The sequence below is a fragment of the Hyperolius riggenbachi genome, chromosome 1 (assembly GCF_040937935.1).
Source record: "Hyperolius riggenbachi isolate aHypRig1 chromosome 1, aHypRig1.pri, whole genome shotgun sequence".
In the NCBI taxonomy this organism is placed as follows: domain Eukaryota; kingdom Metazoa; phylum Chordata; class Amphibia; order Anura; family Hyperoliidae; genus Hyperolius; species Hyperolius riggenbachi.
In genome coordinates, this window is record NC_090646.1 from 442,896,621 (window position 1) to 442,916,929 (window position 20,309).

General features: G+C 44.6%; 1 protein-coding gene across 2 annotated transcripts in view; it reads right to left on the reverse strand.

The window, feature by feature from the left end:
* Positions 1 to 2,658: 2,658 nt before the first annotated feature.
* The window catches only part of KLHL22 (kelch like family member 22), a 45,273-nt gene continuing 27,622 nt past the window's right edge, over positions 2,659 to 20,309 (reverse strand). For both annotated transcript variants that reach the window (XM_068238282.1, XM_068238287.1), the window contains exon 8: positions 2,659 to 3,454. In XM_068238282.1, the coding sequence (XP_068094383.1) occupies positions 3,068 to 3,454 (387 nt within the window). In that variant the 3' untranslated portion in view covers positions 2,659 to 3,067. The remainder of the gene's footprint in view (positions 3,455 to 20,309) is intronic.

The window sequence follows — 20,309 nt, forward strand, 5'->3', positions numbered from 1 at the left end:
GGGGGAAAGGTCCATAATACGGCCCAGATTAAATATTTTACTTTTTCCTGATTTTTGCCCGATTAACCTAGGTGCGTCTTATATGTCAAAAAATACAGCATGTAGTTTGTCACTACTGTATTAACAACTATATTAACCATCTTTGGCGGAGCTTGGACATTTATTTTGTATTGTACTTGCAGTATATTTTCCCTGTTATTTTCTTTCCAAAGCTGATTTCTGCTGTGTTTTTTTTTAATCTTTGCCTGCGTAGGAGCGCCATCTTGCTAGTGATGTCAGTAATATACTTGGAAAAATTGCATTTTCAGCCATTAAGGATTTGTAATACCTAAACTGTTACAGGCCACAAAGTATTTCTCTTCTCTGATTTCTTTGAACATGCATGGAATCTATATACAGTCTTATGGCCCACACTCACGGGCTACATTTGTGGCCTGTCGCTAGCACACAGGAGCGTGTGCGCGACACGTCCCTCCGCATACACACGCGGAAGAGGGATCAGCTGTGCGACGGAAGCTGTCACCGACGTTCCTCCCCCGCCGCCGGAAGCTCCGTGTTCTGGACGGACGTTGCTGTCGCTAGTCCGCATACTCACGCAGACTAGCGACAGTTGCGGTGGCAACTGTCGCCAGGCGATTGACTGCGGCAATCGCCTGGCGACAGCAGCGACGGTTCGTGGTGCGAGCCCGTGTTGCGCCTCATACTCACGGGCAACCTGTCGTCGCAACACGCGCGTGCGCCGCGTGTTGTGGCGACAATTGTAGCCCGTGAGTATGGGCCATTACATCTCACCATTCCAGCACAAGATCTCTTAGTCTAGCCGTGCTCCCAGCCATGGATGAGAGTATCCTAACCGGCCATGCATGACTAAGGTCATCACACACCCAGTAGAGTGAAGTGCTTGTTGCAGTCAGGATGCACTTGTCCACAGCTGAAAGAAATGTATCAGACTAGCTCCAGTCGAATAAGTTTAGAGGGGAGTAAGAGATAACTGGCCGCCGGGAGACTTGGGCAGAGGATACAGCTGGTATATGGCTTTCCTGCTGCTGCACAAGTCCCGGCCGCATTAAATACTATTACCCCTCTAGGTCCATGTGGATAGTGGGGAATTATGTAATTTGGCTTCCAGCTATTGCTGGCGGGCGAGTTACAGTGTTTTAAATTTAACTTCAGCTCCGTCTTCTGACACGCCGAAGTTACACTCTGTGTGCCGCTATAGCCGTAATGCCTATTACTGGATGGAATTACTTGTGTTCGTTAGAGGGGGCCCTTTGCTGAAATGGTGGGGTGTGAGAAGATACGGGAAGCCTCTGCCCTATCCAGAGGCTTTGTATTACCGTGGTATCATTTTGGTTTTACCACCCTATGCATGCATCAGGATCCCGTCAAAGGCGCACTATCCAAAATATATGCAATGCTAAATGGAAACCTAAACAAATTAAAAAACAGCCAGGATAACTTACCTGGGACTTCAATCACCCCCCTGCAGCCTCATTGTGCCCCGCGCTGGGACAAACTGATCCACTGCAGCGATCCAGGTTTGTTTCTGGTGGCTCAGTCAGTTGAATGCCACGCACATTCTCAATCATGCTCCCATCATCAGGAGCATCCTGCGCGAGGCGCAGGCTGAAGGGGGGCGGTAGAAGCCCCAGGTAAGTTAAACTGGCTTTTATTTTAATAAGTTTAGGTTCACCTTAAAGGGTTATTTAAAGGACAACTGAAGTGAGAAGAATTTGGAACTGTAGTACTACTGCACAGGCGCAGAACGCTCCAAGGGACAGGAGCGCAACCAGGGGTGCAATGCACAGAAGCCCGCAACTGCCCAAATTATCGCGAGTTATTGCAGGAAAATGTAGGGACTGAAGAGGATGACGAGGGAGGCCATGGTGCTCATGGGGCTGGAGGAAGCCCCGGGTGAGTATAAATACAGGCTAGTTAACCATCTCAGGTTCACTTTAAGGCTCCTTGCACACTATAGACGATCCGTCCCTACGCACAATATCATTACATCTCAACGTGATGCAATGCTATTCCTATGGGGCTAGCACATTGATTGCGGTACAGCGCGTTGTAGTGCAATAACACACTGCAGACAATGAGTTTACAGTGTAATGTGTGCAATTACAGTGGCAGCAAATGATACTCTATGTGCTGCAGCCCATTTGCAGTATTTAATGTGACTTTTCAGCAGCATTGCATTAAGATTGTTTATTGTGCAAGGAGTCCCTGAGTACCGTATACATTGCCCTTTCCTGTTTGTTCTACAGCTCTTGAATGTGCAGACCATGGTAACTTAGTTTGCTTTCACAAATGGTGCCATCAATCTCATACCATCTCACTAAGAAACAAATATATTTATTAGTGAGAGCAGCCACATGTTAGTGACCCAGTGCATTACAGCCTTCTTACTATACTGAAAGGGGGTGTGACCCAGACTGCAATGTGCTAAACCTTGCCCAGCAGGCCACATGAAAGAGGCCATAGCACCAGGGTCATATGACCATATGATTTAAAGACAAAAAAAAAAGTTGGGAAACATTTTAAGGTTTATAGCCTCCATTACTCATACTTACCAGGAGTTGGGGGAAAAACAATTGAAACTTAAAATTTCTGAAATCCACTGAAAAAAAACAGAGACCATATAGAAGACACACCATGCAAGGAAAGGTTACTTTCATTTGCAAACTAAGAAATCACAAATCACAATCCTGGTCATCATTTAAATTCTGATAAACATTGTGCAAGATCTCAGTGCCCTCACGGTCCCTGAGGGTCACTTGGAGAAGTGTTAGCATTGTTCTGCAAACTTGTTGAAACAAATAGAAGCAAATAAACAGCCGTGGAGGGCAAGAAACTTCATAAGTAAATGCTTTGATTTCTGTATGGTAAAACAGAACCAGTCAATACGCACAATGGCTTCCAAAACATGATCAAGGTTATTGTGATGAAGCGACAACTGGCTAAAAACAGGTTAAAAAGGCAGATGTGAAGATTGCACTTGTGTTGACTTAATGGCGGGATGCATGAAAAACATGCTTACAAAACAGTCCCATAACGTCAGGTGAGGTTAGTCTTCACCGGAATTGTCTAAGTCCTCCCAGTCTGAAACACTCATGACTTCGGAGGCATTGTCTGCTGGATGTTGCACTCTTTCTAAGTAATGCATGTACATCTCATGTGTCCACATATCAGCATCAATAAGCACTGCTCTGGGAAGAGTGAGGACACAGGCTGCCATTCCTGATATATCATCCTCCAGCTGTGGTCCGTCCTCCCACAAGTCCCTTTCTGTATCATATATATGTACATAATCCATGCGATGTCCTTGATTGTGGGATCTACCTCCTACAACATATATCTTCTTGTCTAGAACAGCAATGCCTGGCTCTCCATGTCCTGCTGGAACAGGGCACATTAGTGACCACTGGTCTGTCTTTGGGCTGTAGCAAGCCACCTAAAGAATGGAAAAGACAAAGACATAAAAGCAAGTTATTTTAGGTGTACTGCAGCTATGCAACATCCACCATAGAACAAACACAGTGTTTGTTCTTTTTCTTTACACCGAATACCAGGTTTTTGAATTTGAATTTTTAGTACTAAATATCTACCAGTAATTTATCAATATTACATATAACAAATAAATAATGTGATATAGATTTACAATTTAATGGCAAATACTTCCTGCAGTTCAGTAAAGACAGGCTTTCAAAAAGAACAGGGATTCATTTTCCATGTATATTCTCTCAGCAGTCTCATTCATTTCCTCCGGAGGCAGCAAGGTGGCAGAGTGAAAAGCACTCTAGCCTTGCAGAACTGGGTCCTCAGTTCTGCACTATCTGCACAGAGTTTGTATGTTCTCCGCATGAATACTTGGGTTTTCTCTGGTCACTTTGGTTTCCTCCCACAGCTCAAAATCATACAGATAAGTTAATTGGCTTCCCTCTTAAAATTGGCCCTAGACTACAATAGACATGTGCCTATAGTAGGGATTAGATCGTGAGCCCCTGTGAGGGACAGTTAGTGACAAGACTATATACTATGTAAAAGCACTGTGGAAAATGTTGGCGTTTTATAAATACTAAACAATAATAATGTTCAGATTTCCTCCCACAACTCAAAACATACCGATGGGGGGAGGGGGGGGGGGAGGTTAAATGTCTTCCCCAATATCGGTACTACAGACTGTGGCAAGCATTTGACTTGGAGTACTGCTGAAAAACAGTGGCAGCAATAAATATTTAGTGATAAATATTTTCTATAAACTGCAGCACAGTACATGTGAATGTAAAAATACATAAACATAGAAAAGTTTAATACTATAACAGTAACAATGGTTCTAATTAAATAAAAAAAAAACAGTATATAGTAGGTCTAGTTCAAATAACCTTTCTCCCAATGTTTCACTTCTTGGGGAAAAGAAAAATCCTTTTCAGCCCACAGAAAGCAAAAAAGTACACACCCTTCAGCTGGTTACGGAAAGACTTGCTATGATCTTGCTGACCGACAGGATTTTCTATTCTAGTATTGAAAACCTTGACAAATGTGAGGCCATATAGAAGGAATGGATTGCCGACAGGGGGTTTTTTGACCTGCTATTGCACTTTAATTATGGTCCTGAGCATGTCTGTTATTTAATCTACTGCTGCGATGTCGGGGACTCCCTGTGTTGTCCCCATGTCCTCCTCCACTTACCCTGAATAGATGAAAGCAATGGCAGCGCGTCTCTCGCCTAATCCATCATAGTATGTGGCAATCAGAGACCTCATATCTCTCACTGCTCCCCTAGTGCCGGCTTCTGCTGATGAAGTGATCTGAAGAAACCAGCACTAGGGGGCTCCAATGGATTAGGTGGGAGCCGCGCTGCTGCTGCTGCTTTCATTTATTCAGAGGGGGGCGGAAGAGGACAAAGGGCGACAGAAAGGGACACACGAGGGGACGACACTGTCCCTGGCTACCCAGTACTAAGGGGGACTATGTGCCAGCAACAGAGCTCCAGAACTGATTCACAAGAGGAAGACTCGGCAGGTAATTATAAAACTTTACAGAAGAGAATCCATTGAATATTTGTTGCAGTGCATGCTGGATATCCATAATCTGGCTCTGCTTGGTGTAGTGTAGAGCAGAGGGTCTATACTGGTAGCAGAATGTCAATCAAAACAATTATGAACAATCCTCTTGGCCTAAGATACAAAAATCCAGTGTATACAGTATATAGCTTTAATTTGTTCCTTTCTTTAAAATCACACATTTGCTCTAAGCTTCACTTTGTGGCTAGAGATACAGTGATATTCAGTGAGGCCTCCTGGAAGAGGAAACAAGCTCTACGAAGAAAGCTAAAGACAGAAACCACAGCTAGAACCAAAGGACAAGTTTCACAATGTAAAGGGTCTCATCATTTTCACTTTGCAGTAGTAAAGAGCAAAGGAATGATCATAACATTTCTACTGGCCCAGTAAGAGAAAGATGTAAAGCTAGGAGCCAGCGGGTGCAGATCAATTAACCAGCAGCTATAAGCTTTGTTTAGGTGGCTTTAATTGCCTACTTAGTTAACTGGCGATTTGCATGTTAGAATTTATTGCAAAATTAAATGACTTTTACAGCAGCACTTTTCCATTGCATGCCTGTTTCTTTGTCCACCAATTTCTGTATATAGATGCTTCCTGAAAAGAGGATCACATATGAACCGATATGTGTTCCATTGTAGTTACATTTCTGTGTCATAGGATTCAGCACGCGGTTTCCTGTTCTGGAGTGAGTATTATATAAAGATGTTATTGTAACTATAGATACAAATAATTGCACTTTGCTTAAAATAAATAAATACATTTACCCACAACCTTTCAGTTTATTGTACTTGAAGATATAGGCCTGGTTCACACTGGCTCTTAAAAAAAAAAAAAAAAAATGACGTGACGGAAGGGATCCTAACAGATGGAAACGGATCCAATGTTAACCTATGGATCCGTTCACAATGGTCCATTTCAATAGATCCATTCCACACGATACAGTGAACAGACCATAAGTTTGGTGCTGCAGTGATTTTTCCGGACCGCTGAGCCCAACGGAACAGAAACTGAGGCTGAAGCACTGCATGGGAAGCAATGAGAAACAAATCTGTACAACACACTGACTACGAAATTGACCTCTCTAGCCAGCAAACATCTACTTTGGTGATGGGGGTTTGACAGGGGAAACGGAACTGAACGGAAACAGATCCGTTGGGACAGAAATCTGATCAGTTTCCACGGAACCGCTTCCCAGAAAAAGTGTGTGTGTGTGTGTATTTATGTGAATAAATCAATGAACTGCCAGGCAACTGGTATTGCTTAAAAGGAAATAACTGTGGCAACCTCCATAGCCCTCTCGCTACAGTTGCTATTGTAGGATTTAAAGTATACCACCACCAGCCCTTAGCTGAATGTCAGTAAAGTAGCAAGCGGGCAGTGATACGAGATAGGCTATTAACTTCCTAGCCCAACTCTAGATCTTCTGCTAGGAGCTAATGGTGAATACACACGGTTCGTTCCCGCATCGAATGTGCCGCTCGATTCCCGACGAATTGATTATTCCCGAACATTTCCGAGCGCATTTCGATGATTTTTAGGTCGATTGCCATTTAAAGTATGGCAAATCGATCCATCGAAACGCGAATCGGATATGTCGGAAATAAACGAATCGACGGGAATCGAGTGCGGGAACGAACCGTGTGTATCCAGCATTAGGATGCTGCCTGTGCTGCTTAAGTGCTCTACCATGATAAGAAGCAACACTGGAAGAGTTGTCTATTATGGATGGTGGGTGTAATTAAAATGGACTAGACAGCGCACTTGCTAAATTACTAAAGCCATGTAGCCATGCGGGAGCAAATGGCAACATGGGGAAATTTCTGGATGGGAAGCAGGCTGGCTGGTCTGTTAAATAAAATACAGCTTATTATTTTAACAGGAAAACAAGGAGTTTACTTTCTTAAAACAGAAAGAATTTGTGATAATTCAGGTTGGAGTGAGCTTGAGATGTCTCCCAGTGCATCACTGCACTAGGAGACATCTCAAGTGCATCGCTGCTGAATATACACAAATTAACCATTGTTGCCCTTAGAAGCTAAACACACCTCCAGAACCGCTGGAATGCAATGATGTATCATCTTGTTATTTTGTACATAGCCATAATAATCCAACATGCATACAGACTGTTTCGGATTGTTTGATCCTCACCAGTGCATGGCATGGATTAATTTGGCTCTATGAAGTAGGGCTTGTAACACCGAGAGGTACAGACTAACCAGCAAGGTCATGGTGAACAAGAAATCATTGGAGTGTGTGAGGGGCTACAATGGTCCTAAAAGCCACCTTACTAAAATACTAAGGAAAACCAAGAGTTTGCTTTCTTAAAACAGAAATAATTTGTGATAATTCAGGTTGGAGTGAGCTTGAGATGTCTCCCAGTGCAACACTGCTGAATATATGCAAATTAACCATTGTTGCCCTTAGAAGCTAAACACACCTCCAGAACCGCTGGAATGCAATGATGTGTCAGCTTGTTAATTTGTATAGAGCCATAATAATCCAACATGCATACAGACTGTTTCGGATTGTTTGATCCTCATCAGTGCATGGCATGGATTAATTTGGCTCTAATACACGTGCAGGCCCCTAGCCAGTAGCCAGCCAGATAAATATGTATAAAAAAAACAAACAAACGAAAACAATACAAAACCTTGTGAATTTTGCAAATTAAACTGCAGACCAAAAGTATCAATAGAATGGGAGACTGAACTAAGGTTTTAAGCAGTAACTACAACAACAGTTATGGTTTATGCAAACAAGTTTAACCACTTGAGCCTATCTGGACAAAAATGTTTGTCCAGTTAGGCTGCGCACGCTCCCGCGGCCCCCCCCCCCCGTTTAAAATCCCCCGTTTACCTCCCACACCAAAATACCCACATACAAGTTTTAATAAAGAATAAAATAAAAAATTACAATATAAAAAAAAAAAAAAACATAAATAGTTACCTAAGGGTCTGAACTTTTTAAATATTCATGTCAAAAATGCACCTTTATTTCCAAATTAAAGATCGGCGCCATACATTGTGATAGGGACATAATTTAAATGGTGTAACAAGCGGGAGAAATTGGTAAATAAAGTACATAGGTTTTAATTATGGTGGCATGTATTAATTTCAAACTTTAATGGCCAAAAGTTGAGCAATAATGATTTTTTTCCATTTCTTTCTTAATATTCCTGTTAAAATGGATTGAGAATAAATTCTCAGCAAAATGTTTTACCCACAGAAAGCCTAATTGGTGGCGGAAAAAACAAGATATAGATCAATTCATTGTGATGAGTAGTGATAAAGTTATTGGCAAATGAATGGGAGGTGAAAGTTGCTCGGATGTAAAAAAAAATCTCCACCCTGTAGGTTGAAGTGGTTAAAATGGGGCCCTGTTTACATTGAATATGGCTCCATGCAGAAATGACAGCACAGCAGGGGCCTCTGTATACATACAAGCTAGCTGTCTGCCTGTTACGCAGTGCGCTGCTCACTATGTTACTGCATCAGAAAGTCAGAAATCTCTTCTGTGTTAACACTTTATGCAGAATAGGCTTTACATACGTGCACCTGTGGAGCTCTTACAATTGCTTTACTTAATCCATCAAGAGATGCACCATTGTAACAATCTCCTCAGTGTCTCTAGCAGGGAAAATGGTTCCTACACTCTTGGTGTAAAAAAAGAAGTAAAGCAGCTGGACACACTACAGAGCTCTAGGTCTACATAAAATATCAATTGAGACAACTGACTGGGGCATCTGGCACAGTAAGCAACATGAACATTGTGAGCAGTACAGCACAGATGTGGGCCAGGCAGTTCTCATTTAAAAAGAAGCTGCTGTTATCTTTAAATACAACCAGAATCAATAATGTCAGACCACAGTCTTGTTCTATTCCATTTTACAATAAAAATGCAATGGCCTCAATTCACTAAGCTTAACTCCTGTCTTTAATAACTCTTCTGAGGTGTTTTACAGTTATCACCATGGTGATATAATTGTGATAACTGTAAAACAGCTCAGAAGAGTTATTAAAGACAGGAGTTAAGCTTAGTGAATTGAGGCCAATGGCTTCAATTCACAAACTGCCGTTTGGTAAAAAAAAGAGAAAAAAAAAAAAAAGTAAAATCGGCAATATACCGCATGCAGTATTTTAGGTCTTTTTTGGCAATTCATAAAGATTTTCACAGGTGGAAGTTCGGTAATTTTCCTAAAAAAGACCTACGCGGTAACAGTTACATGCTGTTCTCCCACTGAGGGCATTACAATAGTAAAAGGCACCCCCAGTATCCCTTTAGATGTGCATGTTATAATAATGTTTGTTCTACCCTCTCTGAATCTGTCTATTAGCCTTTATAAACATTGTATTTACTAGCCACAGTTTAGATGAACCATCAATAAACATTACACATGCTGCGCTTAGAAGATTATCTCACTAGCTCCTCTGCATCTTCAAAACAGGAACCTAAAAAAGGGTTACGCTGGGCATACATGGCTCGATTTTGCCGCTCTATTCCGTGCCCGATCGTTTTCAGCACTCGATTCTGCAGGGAATTCTCTTATCTTCCGCTCATTTTTCTTATCTTTTCCCATTGTCCTCCATGCAGAATCGAGTGCGGAAACGATTGGGCGGGAGATCGGACATGTCGGAAATTATCTATCGAGCCGTATATTCCCAGCATTAAACGTCTGAAGGGCTGCAGGGAAAATCACTTTTGTGCCACTCTCTCTGCTGCCTGGAGGGTAGAGATGCTGGACCCTCCCAAGAACATGTTGCAGCATATCAGAGTGAGTAGCAGGAGAGAGAGGCTGTTCCTATTGGCCCTCTGCTCCTATCAGTCATGGGCTATCATAGGATATCGCACTTTGAAGCCACGTTGAAGCTGGTTTGCGACACAAAAAAAAAACTGCTGGTAATTACCAAACTTGTTACTGTGCTTTACTGCATGTTTTAAACTTTATGAATTGACATTTTACTGACATGTATTGTCTATGTCTAGTTACCGCACAAGTCGGACCCATCAGATCAGAGACTGCTAACGGGGGAGCCAGCGGTAAACCAAGAGACCATAGGAGCAACAGGAAGGCTCTATAAGACCCAGTGCCTTCCCTCTCCTTAGATGAATATCCTTTTTTTTCTATAAACAATGCAGAAAAGCTTCTGCTGTTTTCAAGGGGAAGGCATAAAACTTTCTCTGCACAGCAATGAGTTAATTACAAAACAATCTGATAATTTGTCCTGCAAACATGTAATCAATGAGCTTTAGCTAAGTGTAAATATGCCTCCAGGTGAAATTAGACCAGTTTTTTTTAATGTTTTTTTTTTTGCGTTGAGACTTAATCCCTCAGGCAACATTACAGGGCCATGGCTGTACAGATGCGTATGCGCGGTGTGGAAGGCCAACAGAGCATCAACGGTGTGACGTCACATGGCGGACAGGGGAAGTGGGGAGAATTATTTTCTCAGCCAGTGCACAGCAGAATCCATCCACCGGGCTGATTGCTAGCTTAGGCATCGGGGTGCTTCAGTACCTTTTGAACGCGCACTAGATTCTCAGTAGAGGCGGCCGTTATAGTTAATCGACAAATGTAGTATATGTACAAGGCTTAAGATTGCGTTTTGCATTATTTTTTTTAATGCACATTACACTGAAACCAATCATACTGAATTATGCATACACTGTATGCACACACGGCACACCTTCAAAGTGTTCATAAAATGCAGAAGTGTGAATAGCCCATTAGGGAGCTATAGACCTTGTAAACAACACACCTGTTTGGAACAATGGTGGAGACTGAGGAAAATATCTGAATTGGATCATGTGCTAACTATATAGAAGTGGCTGGATAGTGTACTGGTTAAAGGAGTACTCAGGGGCGCTCCTAGCTCCAGGCAACCTAGGCAACGGCTTGGAGCGGCAAAGGGAGGGGCAGCGCCGCCGCGGGGGGGGGTAATTCGCCTCTGCTACAGTCACCGTCTGTGACAACTTAGAGCCCTCCGTGGTTTGTTTACACTTTTAACCACGTGCTCCGCCGCTGCTGCCGCCTCTATGCGTGCCCCCAGCCAATAGGCATGACGCTAGCATGCTAGCCAGCTCCCAGTCCCACCCTTTCCTCCTCCTCTAGTAGCCCGGCCGGCCCCCTCTCCATAGAAGCAGCCGCACGGGTACTCTGTTTACCTCGTGCGTGGCACCGCCTCCAGCTCCGCCCCCGCAAGCGTGACTTGCTGCCACCGGATGCTAATACACCGGACAGAAACTGTGCCCTCCTGCTGAGCCCCCTGGCACTGCTGGTCTGCGCAGCAGTGCTGCCAAGGAGTACTGATGGACAGCAGCTGGAGGGAGAGGAGAGCGAGTAGAACAGAAGGTGGGCGGCTGGCACAGCTCCGGACAGAGAGTCTGCACAGATCCTCCCAACATCCTACAGTATCTCCTTCCTGCATTCACTGGCCAGCCCCCACTGCTGATTTCATCAAAGAGCTGCCAGAGGGGTGACGTCCTGAAATGCAGGATCAGAGCAACAGGTGGTGAGTGAAGCGCTCTCTTATTAGTGTGTTATTATTATAGTGCTGCTGCTGCTGCTGCTACTACTCTATGGGTGGTACAGTTATCTGCTTTTGCTGTGCAATTTATTAGCCTAGCCTCCTCAATATTCATGTGCAGCCACAACTTGCCATTCTGCTGGGAGGTAGTGTTGGTAAATTTACTATGAGATCTGTGTTGGAGTTGATCCATGATTACATAGCTGATAAACTATACTATGTTTAAGAATGATTTACAATGTGCACTTTATCTGTTGGGGGCATGTTGTCTGTGTTTCACATGTGGGGGACATATTATCTGCGTATGACCTGCGGGGGACATAGTATCTGCGTATGACCTGCGGGGGACATGGTATCTGCGTTTGATGTGCGGGGGACATGGTAACTGCGTTTGACCTGCGGGTGACATGGTATCAGAGTTTGATGTGTAGAGAGACATGGTATCTGCGTTTGATGTGCGGGGGACATGGTATCTGCGTATGACCTGCGGGGGACATGGTATTTGCGTTTGACCTGCGGGGGACATGGTATTTGCGTTTGACTTGCGGGGGACATGGTATTCGCATTTGACCTGCGGGGGACATGGTATTCGCGTTTGACCTGCGGGGGACATGGTATTCGCGTTTGACCTGCGGGGGACATGGTATCTGCGTTTGATGTGCGGGGGACATGGTATCTGCGTTTGATGTGCGGGGGACATGGTATCTGCATTTGATGTGCGGGGGACATGGTAACTGCGTTTGACCTGCGGGTGACATGGTATCAGAGTTTGATGTGTAGATAGACATGGTATCTGCATTTGATTTACGGGGGACATGTGTTATGATCATGTCTGCAGCGTTTACTGCTGGCTGCAGTGGTATTGTAACCCAAGCAGTTCTGATGTCATTACATGCATTTTCTTGCATAGTTTGGTTTGCACTTAAACTAGTTGCTGATTCCATCTGCAGTCGCTCTGAAGTTAATGACAGTTTAATATGCTTTTGTGTAAACAAACATTGTCTGCTGCAATGGAGGGGCAATCCCTTTCCTGCAGGCTGCATATCATTGTCTGCCTTTTCCTGCTGTCAGCCTGTGATTAATTACCATTCACTTGTGTGGGAATCTGCAGGTCTGCTCCCATTGGATGACCTCAGTATAAAGAACTGCTTCCTGCAATGCTTGATGGGCTACCATAGTCTCAGATTCTGTCTGTTACTCTGCCCGTGCCCCACCTCGTTCCTAGTCCGTGTGGACTGCGCTGACTCCTGCGAAGGGGTCAGCGAGTCCTCCTAGTTCTGCTCTTGTTCTAGAAGTTGTTACTCTGCTTGTCTTGTGTCATATATTGGTTCAATCGCCAATATATACGCATACTTGCGCATTTTATTATTTTCCTTGTATTCGTGTTACGTTGATACATCAGTGTCGCTGATATATACGTACACGAACTGTTTATATCCTATGTTCCGTTAGTCAGCGTTCCAGCACGCTGAGCTAGTTATCCTGTTCCTGGTCCTGTTTGTGGATTGCGTTCATCTCTGCGAAGAGATAGCGAATCCTTCTGAGTCCTGTTCCCTGTATTACTCCAGCCTTAGTCAGAGTTCCTGCTTATGTCATATATTGGTTCATTGCCGATATATACATATGTTAGTCAGACGTTACAAATAGTTTCATTGATAGCTGTAATTGTAATACGCTAGGAAATCATACTTATTGTATATTTATCTGTGTTACGTTCATCTATCTTGATCCTGCTATTTCCTGACTATCCTGTCCTGTCTTTGTGAGGCACGCCATTGCTGCAAACGCATTGGCTACCTCATTCCAGTCTGTTTTATTGTGGACGCTTGCTGTCACTAAGTAGTGGCTAGTTAAGCAAGCGTTCATTCTGTCTACCTGTCCTGATCTCCTCAGTCCTGGTTTATGCGCTCAGCGCTACTTTGCGCTGAGACGTTATTACGAAAGTGTTGTTTGTGGCTGTTCGGATCTGCACCGGCTCTGTGCACCACAATCTCCTATTGGAGTCAGTCCTCTCCTCCACTAAACTGGGGATATCCTGATTCCTTGTGCTGGTGTGTGTACCTTCTTCACGTCAGCTTATGTGTTGCATGCTGACTGTGGAGATTACACCTCCAAGCTTAACATTATGGTAGCCCCATTACCAATCCCTATTGTGGGGGGAATTTCCAGAAATTATGACACTGTTTGTCAGGGGTCCTGCTCCTTTAAAAAATTTGAAAAGCTTGGTCCTGAAGTTACAGACAAATTTATATCAGAATTGGTTAAAGTTCTGGCCAATCCCGACTTTCGGGCTTCTGCAATTTCTACCTGGTCTGATTGGATCGTTTGTGCACTTTTTAAGGGCAAACTTTTTGATTGGGCAATCGATGTCTTAGATCACACTCAGTTTAGACAAAGTCCTTTGCAATTTATAGCTTTTGTAATTCACAATTGGTTGCGCATAGATCCATTGCCTTTTCCTCTTAATGAACTCCTGGCAGCAGGCCAATCAGCTGCTCCTTCAATTGCTTGCAAGAATGAGCAGCAAGCAGAAAGTGTTACTGATAATTTTCCTGCAGCTTTGAATAAATCACCAAAACCAGCAAGGTCAAAGGCAAAACGCAAACGTTCTAAGAAACGTGTCCAATCTGCAGAATCGTTATCTTTAGCGACTGCGCATCAGACCTGCAATGAGATTCTGCCATTAACAGATAATGAAATGCAATTGTCTTTCAGGGGAGTTAAATGGACTTATGAAACTACTAATGAACTTTCATCACTGGCTAGGGAAAATAAAGATTTTTGTTTAAAAGAATTATCTGAGTATGATTATGAGGATATATTACAGAGTATTGAACAAATCAATCTATTCGTGCAGCAAGAAAAATTTGCATACACTACAGTCCAACACTTGCTACAGGTATTGGAGATCCTTAGGAATAAGAAATCTGCCAATCGCCTGCTAAATAATCCAATGTATGTTTCTGCCAAAACCACATTTGCAAACTGTGATCTGCCTGTTAAGTATGCTTGGAATCCTCCATTTGAGAAAGGAGAGATGGAAGCTCTGGTCAATGAATGGAAGAATGATTCAAGTTCATTTTGTCAATTTTACAGTGCAAAAAGTGAATTAGTATTGAATGCATGCATTAAGTCTGCCTATAACCTAATAAAAACTGGTGTGTGTGGGTATGACCTTGTGGCTCCATTGATCGATGTGTGGAAAATGATTTTGGACGATTTTTATGCGATTCAATCAGTTGATACCAGGGAAGACACACTGTCAATTGGAGACTGTTCCACTTCTCCAGTTACTGAGTCCCTGCCATGTCTTGTGAATGTTCCTGTAACTTCACCCTGTACCATGGATAACTCAGTGTTACTTCCCAGTAAAACAGAAGCCACTGATACTTTCTTAACTTTGCCCTGCACAAATTTCTCAGCAGAGAATCCAGAGGTCCTGCTGACTTCTGAGTCCAGCCTAGCCAGTACTCATGAGTCTTTGTTCAGTGAAACAGACACCAGAAAAATCTTGCCTGTCTCTGCAAACACTTCTGCAGAAATTACCTGTGTTAATAAAGTTCAACTCCTGTCTGATCCAGCAGATGCCAATAGATGCACTACATCAGTTTCCGAGTCCCAGCAATCCTGTCCAGAAACCTCAGAACCCCAGCATCTGAATTTTCCAATTTCACAATTGAATGGTGATTTAGATGCGCAAACATTGTGTTTTGATCTTCCTGTTTCTACACCTCACTCTAGCTTCGTGAATAACTCAGAGCGTCTGCTATGTGAATCCGAAATCGCAGAATTATTACCGTGTTCAGAAAATGTTCCAGTAAATTTGCCCTGTACCATGAATTGTGCAGTAGATCTCTCCAATGAAACTCAGGTCACAGAATCATTATGCTGTCCAGCAGGTGCTTCCATGGTTTTGCCCTGCAATATGGACTGTTCAGTGATCCTGTCCAGTGAAGCGGTGGTCGCAGAGTCTTATGCTTCACCCAGTACTTTGGATACTTCAAACCCTCTAGCAGAGGAGTCTGAGGCACTGCTTACCTCAGTTGGTGTTGCAGTAATATTCACTTGTCTAGCAGCTGTTTTGGAATTACAGTCTGCTCTAATAAAACTTGATGAATTTCTGCCCAGCGAAGCAGAAGCCATTGAAATATTGTCCTCGTCAGCAAGTGTGTTAGATACCTTGCCCTGTACACAGTCTGATTTAACCAATGTTGTTTAGTCCCTCTCCAGTGTTGTAACAGCCGAGGAACTCCAGCCCTGTCCTCTGAATGTTTCAAAAGTCTTGCCCTGTAACATGGATAATTCTGACTCGCTGGAAAAAATAATAGAAATCTCAGAATTTCAGTCCGGGTTAATGAGTGTTTCTGAAACCCAGCCCTGTATCCTGGAAAATTCTGGTTCTCTGGCCGGTGTGGCAGAAGTTCCAGAGTCCCCTTTCTGTCCAGTGAGTTACTCAGTTTTGCCTAGTTCAGTGGGGATTGCTGCACTACTGACTTGTTTTGCAGCCCTTCATGAGCTCCAATCCAGTGTATTTGATGAATCTCTGTCTAGTCCAGAAGAAGTTATGGGAACCCTGTCTAGTTCGGTGCATACATCGGAAGATTTGTCCTGTCTTGTAAATGCCCCTGAACATGATTTGTTAATAACCTTGCTGGAATCAGAGACATCTAAGTCTGATCCTGCATTTTTTAGTGAGAATCCAGTAACTGTGAAGTCTAGTCATGATGATTTTTTTTTGCCCAGTCCTGGTTTGGGTCCTACCTTGACTGACTTTGAGGTTCGCAGTTCCTTGACATGCCCAGAAGTCTCTCTTGTGCCGGTGTGCCCAGATGTGCTTCGTATGCCAGAGTGCCCAAGTGTGTCTGTGTTGGCGTGCTCACACGCTTCCCTAGTGGAGACATGTTCTGATGTTGCCGGTTGGCCTGCATGCCCGGAGATGGTTCTGGTCCCTAAAAGCCCTGATCTTGATGTTTGTCCTTGTGACCCTGACTCTAGAGTTGCCCTGGGTTCCATAGGGGTTCTTGATAGTTCTCCATATGAGCCTAAGGGGCTTGTCCCCTACCTCTCGTGTCCCTACCTCTCCCTCTAGATTGTAAGCCTTTGGGCAGGGTCCTCACTCCTTTTGTGTCCTACCTGATCATGCACCTCTATTACTGTGCACCCATGCTATGCATTTGAGTGAACCTAACTTGCCTAACTCCATGCTCCCATCCAGTGACTGACTAAGCATTACCTTGTACTCATACTGTGCTGTGTGATCTGGTTTTCTTGTATTCCTGTATTGTCATATTGCTGTTTGTCACCCCTAAATATTGTCTGTAACCTAAATTAATGTCCAGCGCTGCGTAATATGTTGGCGCTTTATAAATACAACAAATAAATAATAAATAAATAAGGGGCGTTCTGACCTGTGGGGATCTCTTTGGAGCTTCCAAGTGTTCTGGGAGATCTCTGAGGAAACTTGTCCTGGTACCTTGGACTGGTTCAACGGTGGGTTTTGTGTTGGTAGGGACAGTTCCGGTGGGCATTGCAAAGGCTTTGGCGTTTTTGGACAGTCCCTGGAAGGCGGTGGGTATCGCTCAGAGAGTTTCTGAAGGCTTTTTTCTGGAAGTCGTGGTTCTGATGGGTATCACACTGAGGCTTGTAGTGCTGACGGGCATGGTTCTGTAGGTTCTGGTTCTGATGGGTCCAGTCTTGTGGGGACTGATTCTGGAATTTGGTCTTGCCGGGCTGTCCCGATCATCATGAATTATCAGTCAGATTGTTTTGTTGGGAATTTCAGTTTTGAAAAGCGTCTGGTATCCGCTTTTAAGGGGGGGGGGGGGTAATGTTATGATCATGTCTGCAGCGTTTACTGCTGGCTGCAGTGGTATTGTAACCCAAGCAGTTCTGATGTCATTACATGCATTTTCTTGCATAGTTTGGTTTGCACTTAAACTAGTTGCTGATTCCATCTGCAGTCGCTCTGAAGTTAATGACAGTTTAATATGCTTTTGTGTAAACAAACATTGTCTGCTGCAATGGAGGGGCAATCCCTTTCCTGCAGGCTGCATATCATTGTCTGCCTTTTCCTGCTGTCAGCCTGTGATTAATTACCATTCACTTGTGTGGGAATCTGCAGGTCTGCTCCCATTGGATGACCTCAGTATAAAGAACTGCTTCCTGCAATGCTTGATGGGCTACCATAGTCTCAGATTCTGTCTGTTACTCTGCCCGTGCCCCACCTCGTTCCTAGTCCGTGTGGACTGCGCTGACTCCTGCGAAGGGGTCAGCGAGTCCTCCTAGTTCTGCTCGTTCTAGAAGTTGTTACTCTGCTCGTCTTGTGTCATATATTGGTTCATCGCCAATATATACGCATACTTGCGCATTTTATTATTTTCCTTGTATTCGTGTTACGTTGATACATCAGTGTCGCTGATATATACGTACACGAACTGTTTATATCCTATGTTCCGTTAGTCAGCGTTCCAGCACGCTGAGCTAGTTATCCTGTTCCTGGTCCTGTTTGTGGATTGCGTTCATCTCTGCGAAGAGATAGCGAATCCTTCTGAGTCCTGTTCCCTGTATTACTCCAGCCTTAGTCAGAGTTCCTGCTTATGTCATATATCGGTTCATTGCCGATATATACATATGTTAGTCAGACGTTACAAATAGTTCCATTGATAGCTGTAATTGTAATACGCTAGGAAATCATACTTATTGTATATTTATCTGTGTTACGTTCATCTATCTTGATCCTGCTATTTCCTGACTATCCTGTCCTGTCTTTGTGAGGCACGCCATTGCTGCAAACGCATTGGCTACCTCATTCCAGTCTGTTTTATTGTGGACGCTTGCTGTCACTAAGTAGTGGCTAGTTAAGCAAGCGTTCATTCTGTTTACCTGTCCTGATCTCCTCAGTCCTAGTTTATGCGCTCAGCGCTACTTTGCGCTGAGACGTTATTACGAAAGTGTTGTTTGTGGCTGTTCGGATCTGCACCGGCTCTGTGCACCACAATCTCCTATTGGAGTCAGTCCTCTCCTCCACTAAACTGGGGATATCCTGATTCCTTGTGCTGGTGTGTGTACCTCCTTCACGTCAGCTTATGTGTTGCATGCTGACTGTGGAGATTACACCTCCAAGCTTAACAACATGGTATCTGCGTTTGATGTGCGGGGGACATGGTATCTGCGTTTGATGTGCGGGGGACATGGTATCTGCGTTTGATGTGCGGGGGAAATGGTATCTGAGTTTGATGTGCGGGGGACATGGTATCTGCGTATGATGTGCGGGGGACGTGGTATCTGCGTTTGATGTGCGGGGGACGTGGTACCTGCGTTTGATGTGCGGGGGACGTGGTACCTGCGTATGATGTGCGGGGGACGTGGTATCTGCGTATGATGTGCGGGGGACGTGGTATCTGCGTTTGATGTGAGGGGGACGTGGTATCTGCGTTTGATGTGCGGGGGACGTGGTATCTGCGTTTGATGTGCGGGGACGTGGTATCTGCGTTTGATGTGCGGGGGACATGGTATCTGCGTTTGATGTGCGGGGGACATGGTATCTGCGTTTGATGTGCGGGGGACATGGTATCTGCGTTTGATGTGCGGGGGACATGGTATCTGCGTTTGATGCGCGGGGGACATGGTATCTGCGTTTGATGTGCGGGGGACATGGTATCTGCGTTTGATGTGCGGGGACATGGTATCTGCGTTTGATGCGCGGGGGACATGGTATCTGCGTTTGATGCGCGGGGGACATGGTATCTGCGTTTGATGTGTAGAGGGACATGGTATCTGCGTTTGATGTGCGGGGGACACGGTATCTGCGTTTGATGTGCGGGGGACACGGTACCTGCGTTTGATGTGCGGGGGACATGGTACCTGCGTTTGATGTGCGGGGGACATGGTACCTGCGTTTGATGTGCGGGGGACATGGTATCTGCGTTTGATGTGCGGGGGACATGGTATCTGCGTTTGATGTGCGGGGGACATGGTACCTGCGTTTGATGTGCGGGGGACATGGTACCTGCGTTTGATGTGCGGGGGACATGGTATCTGCGTTTGATGTGCGGGGGACATGGTACCTGCGTTTGATGTGCGGGGGACATGGTACCTGCGTTTGATGTGCGGGGGACATGGTATCTGCATATGACCTGCAAGGGACTTGTTATCTGCGTATGATCTGCGGGGGACATGTTATCTGCTTTCGACTTATGGGTGCCACGATATCTGAGTTTTATCGGGGGGGGGGGGGGGGGGAACCACAGGTTCTCACCTGGAGTGACAAAATGGCTAGAGGCGCCCCTGGGAGTACTGTAGTGAGAGGGATCTGGAGGCTGGCAGCCCTGATGGTCTATTTGCCTAAAGAAGTGTCTGAATCACACCAGAAACAAGCATGCAGCTAATCTTGCCATATCTGTCTAAATTTGTCAGAAACACCTGATCTGCTGCATGCTTGTTCAGGGCCTATGGCTGAAAGTATTAGAGGCAGAGGATTAGCTGAATAGCCAGGCAACTGGTATTGCTTAAAAGGAAATAAATATGGCAGCCTCCATATACCTCTCACTACAGTTCTCCTTTAAGGGCTCTGCCTCTGACACAGGAGACCAGGGTTCCGAATCCCAGCTCTTCTTGTTTAGTAAGCCAGCACCTATTCAGTAGGAGACCTTGGGCAAGACTCCTTAACACTGCTTCTACCTATAGAGTTAATCCTAGTGGCTGCAGCTCTGGCACTTTG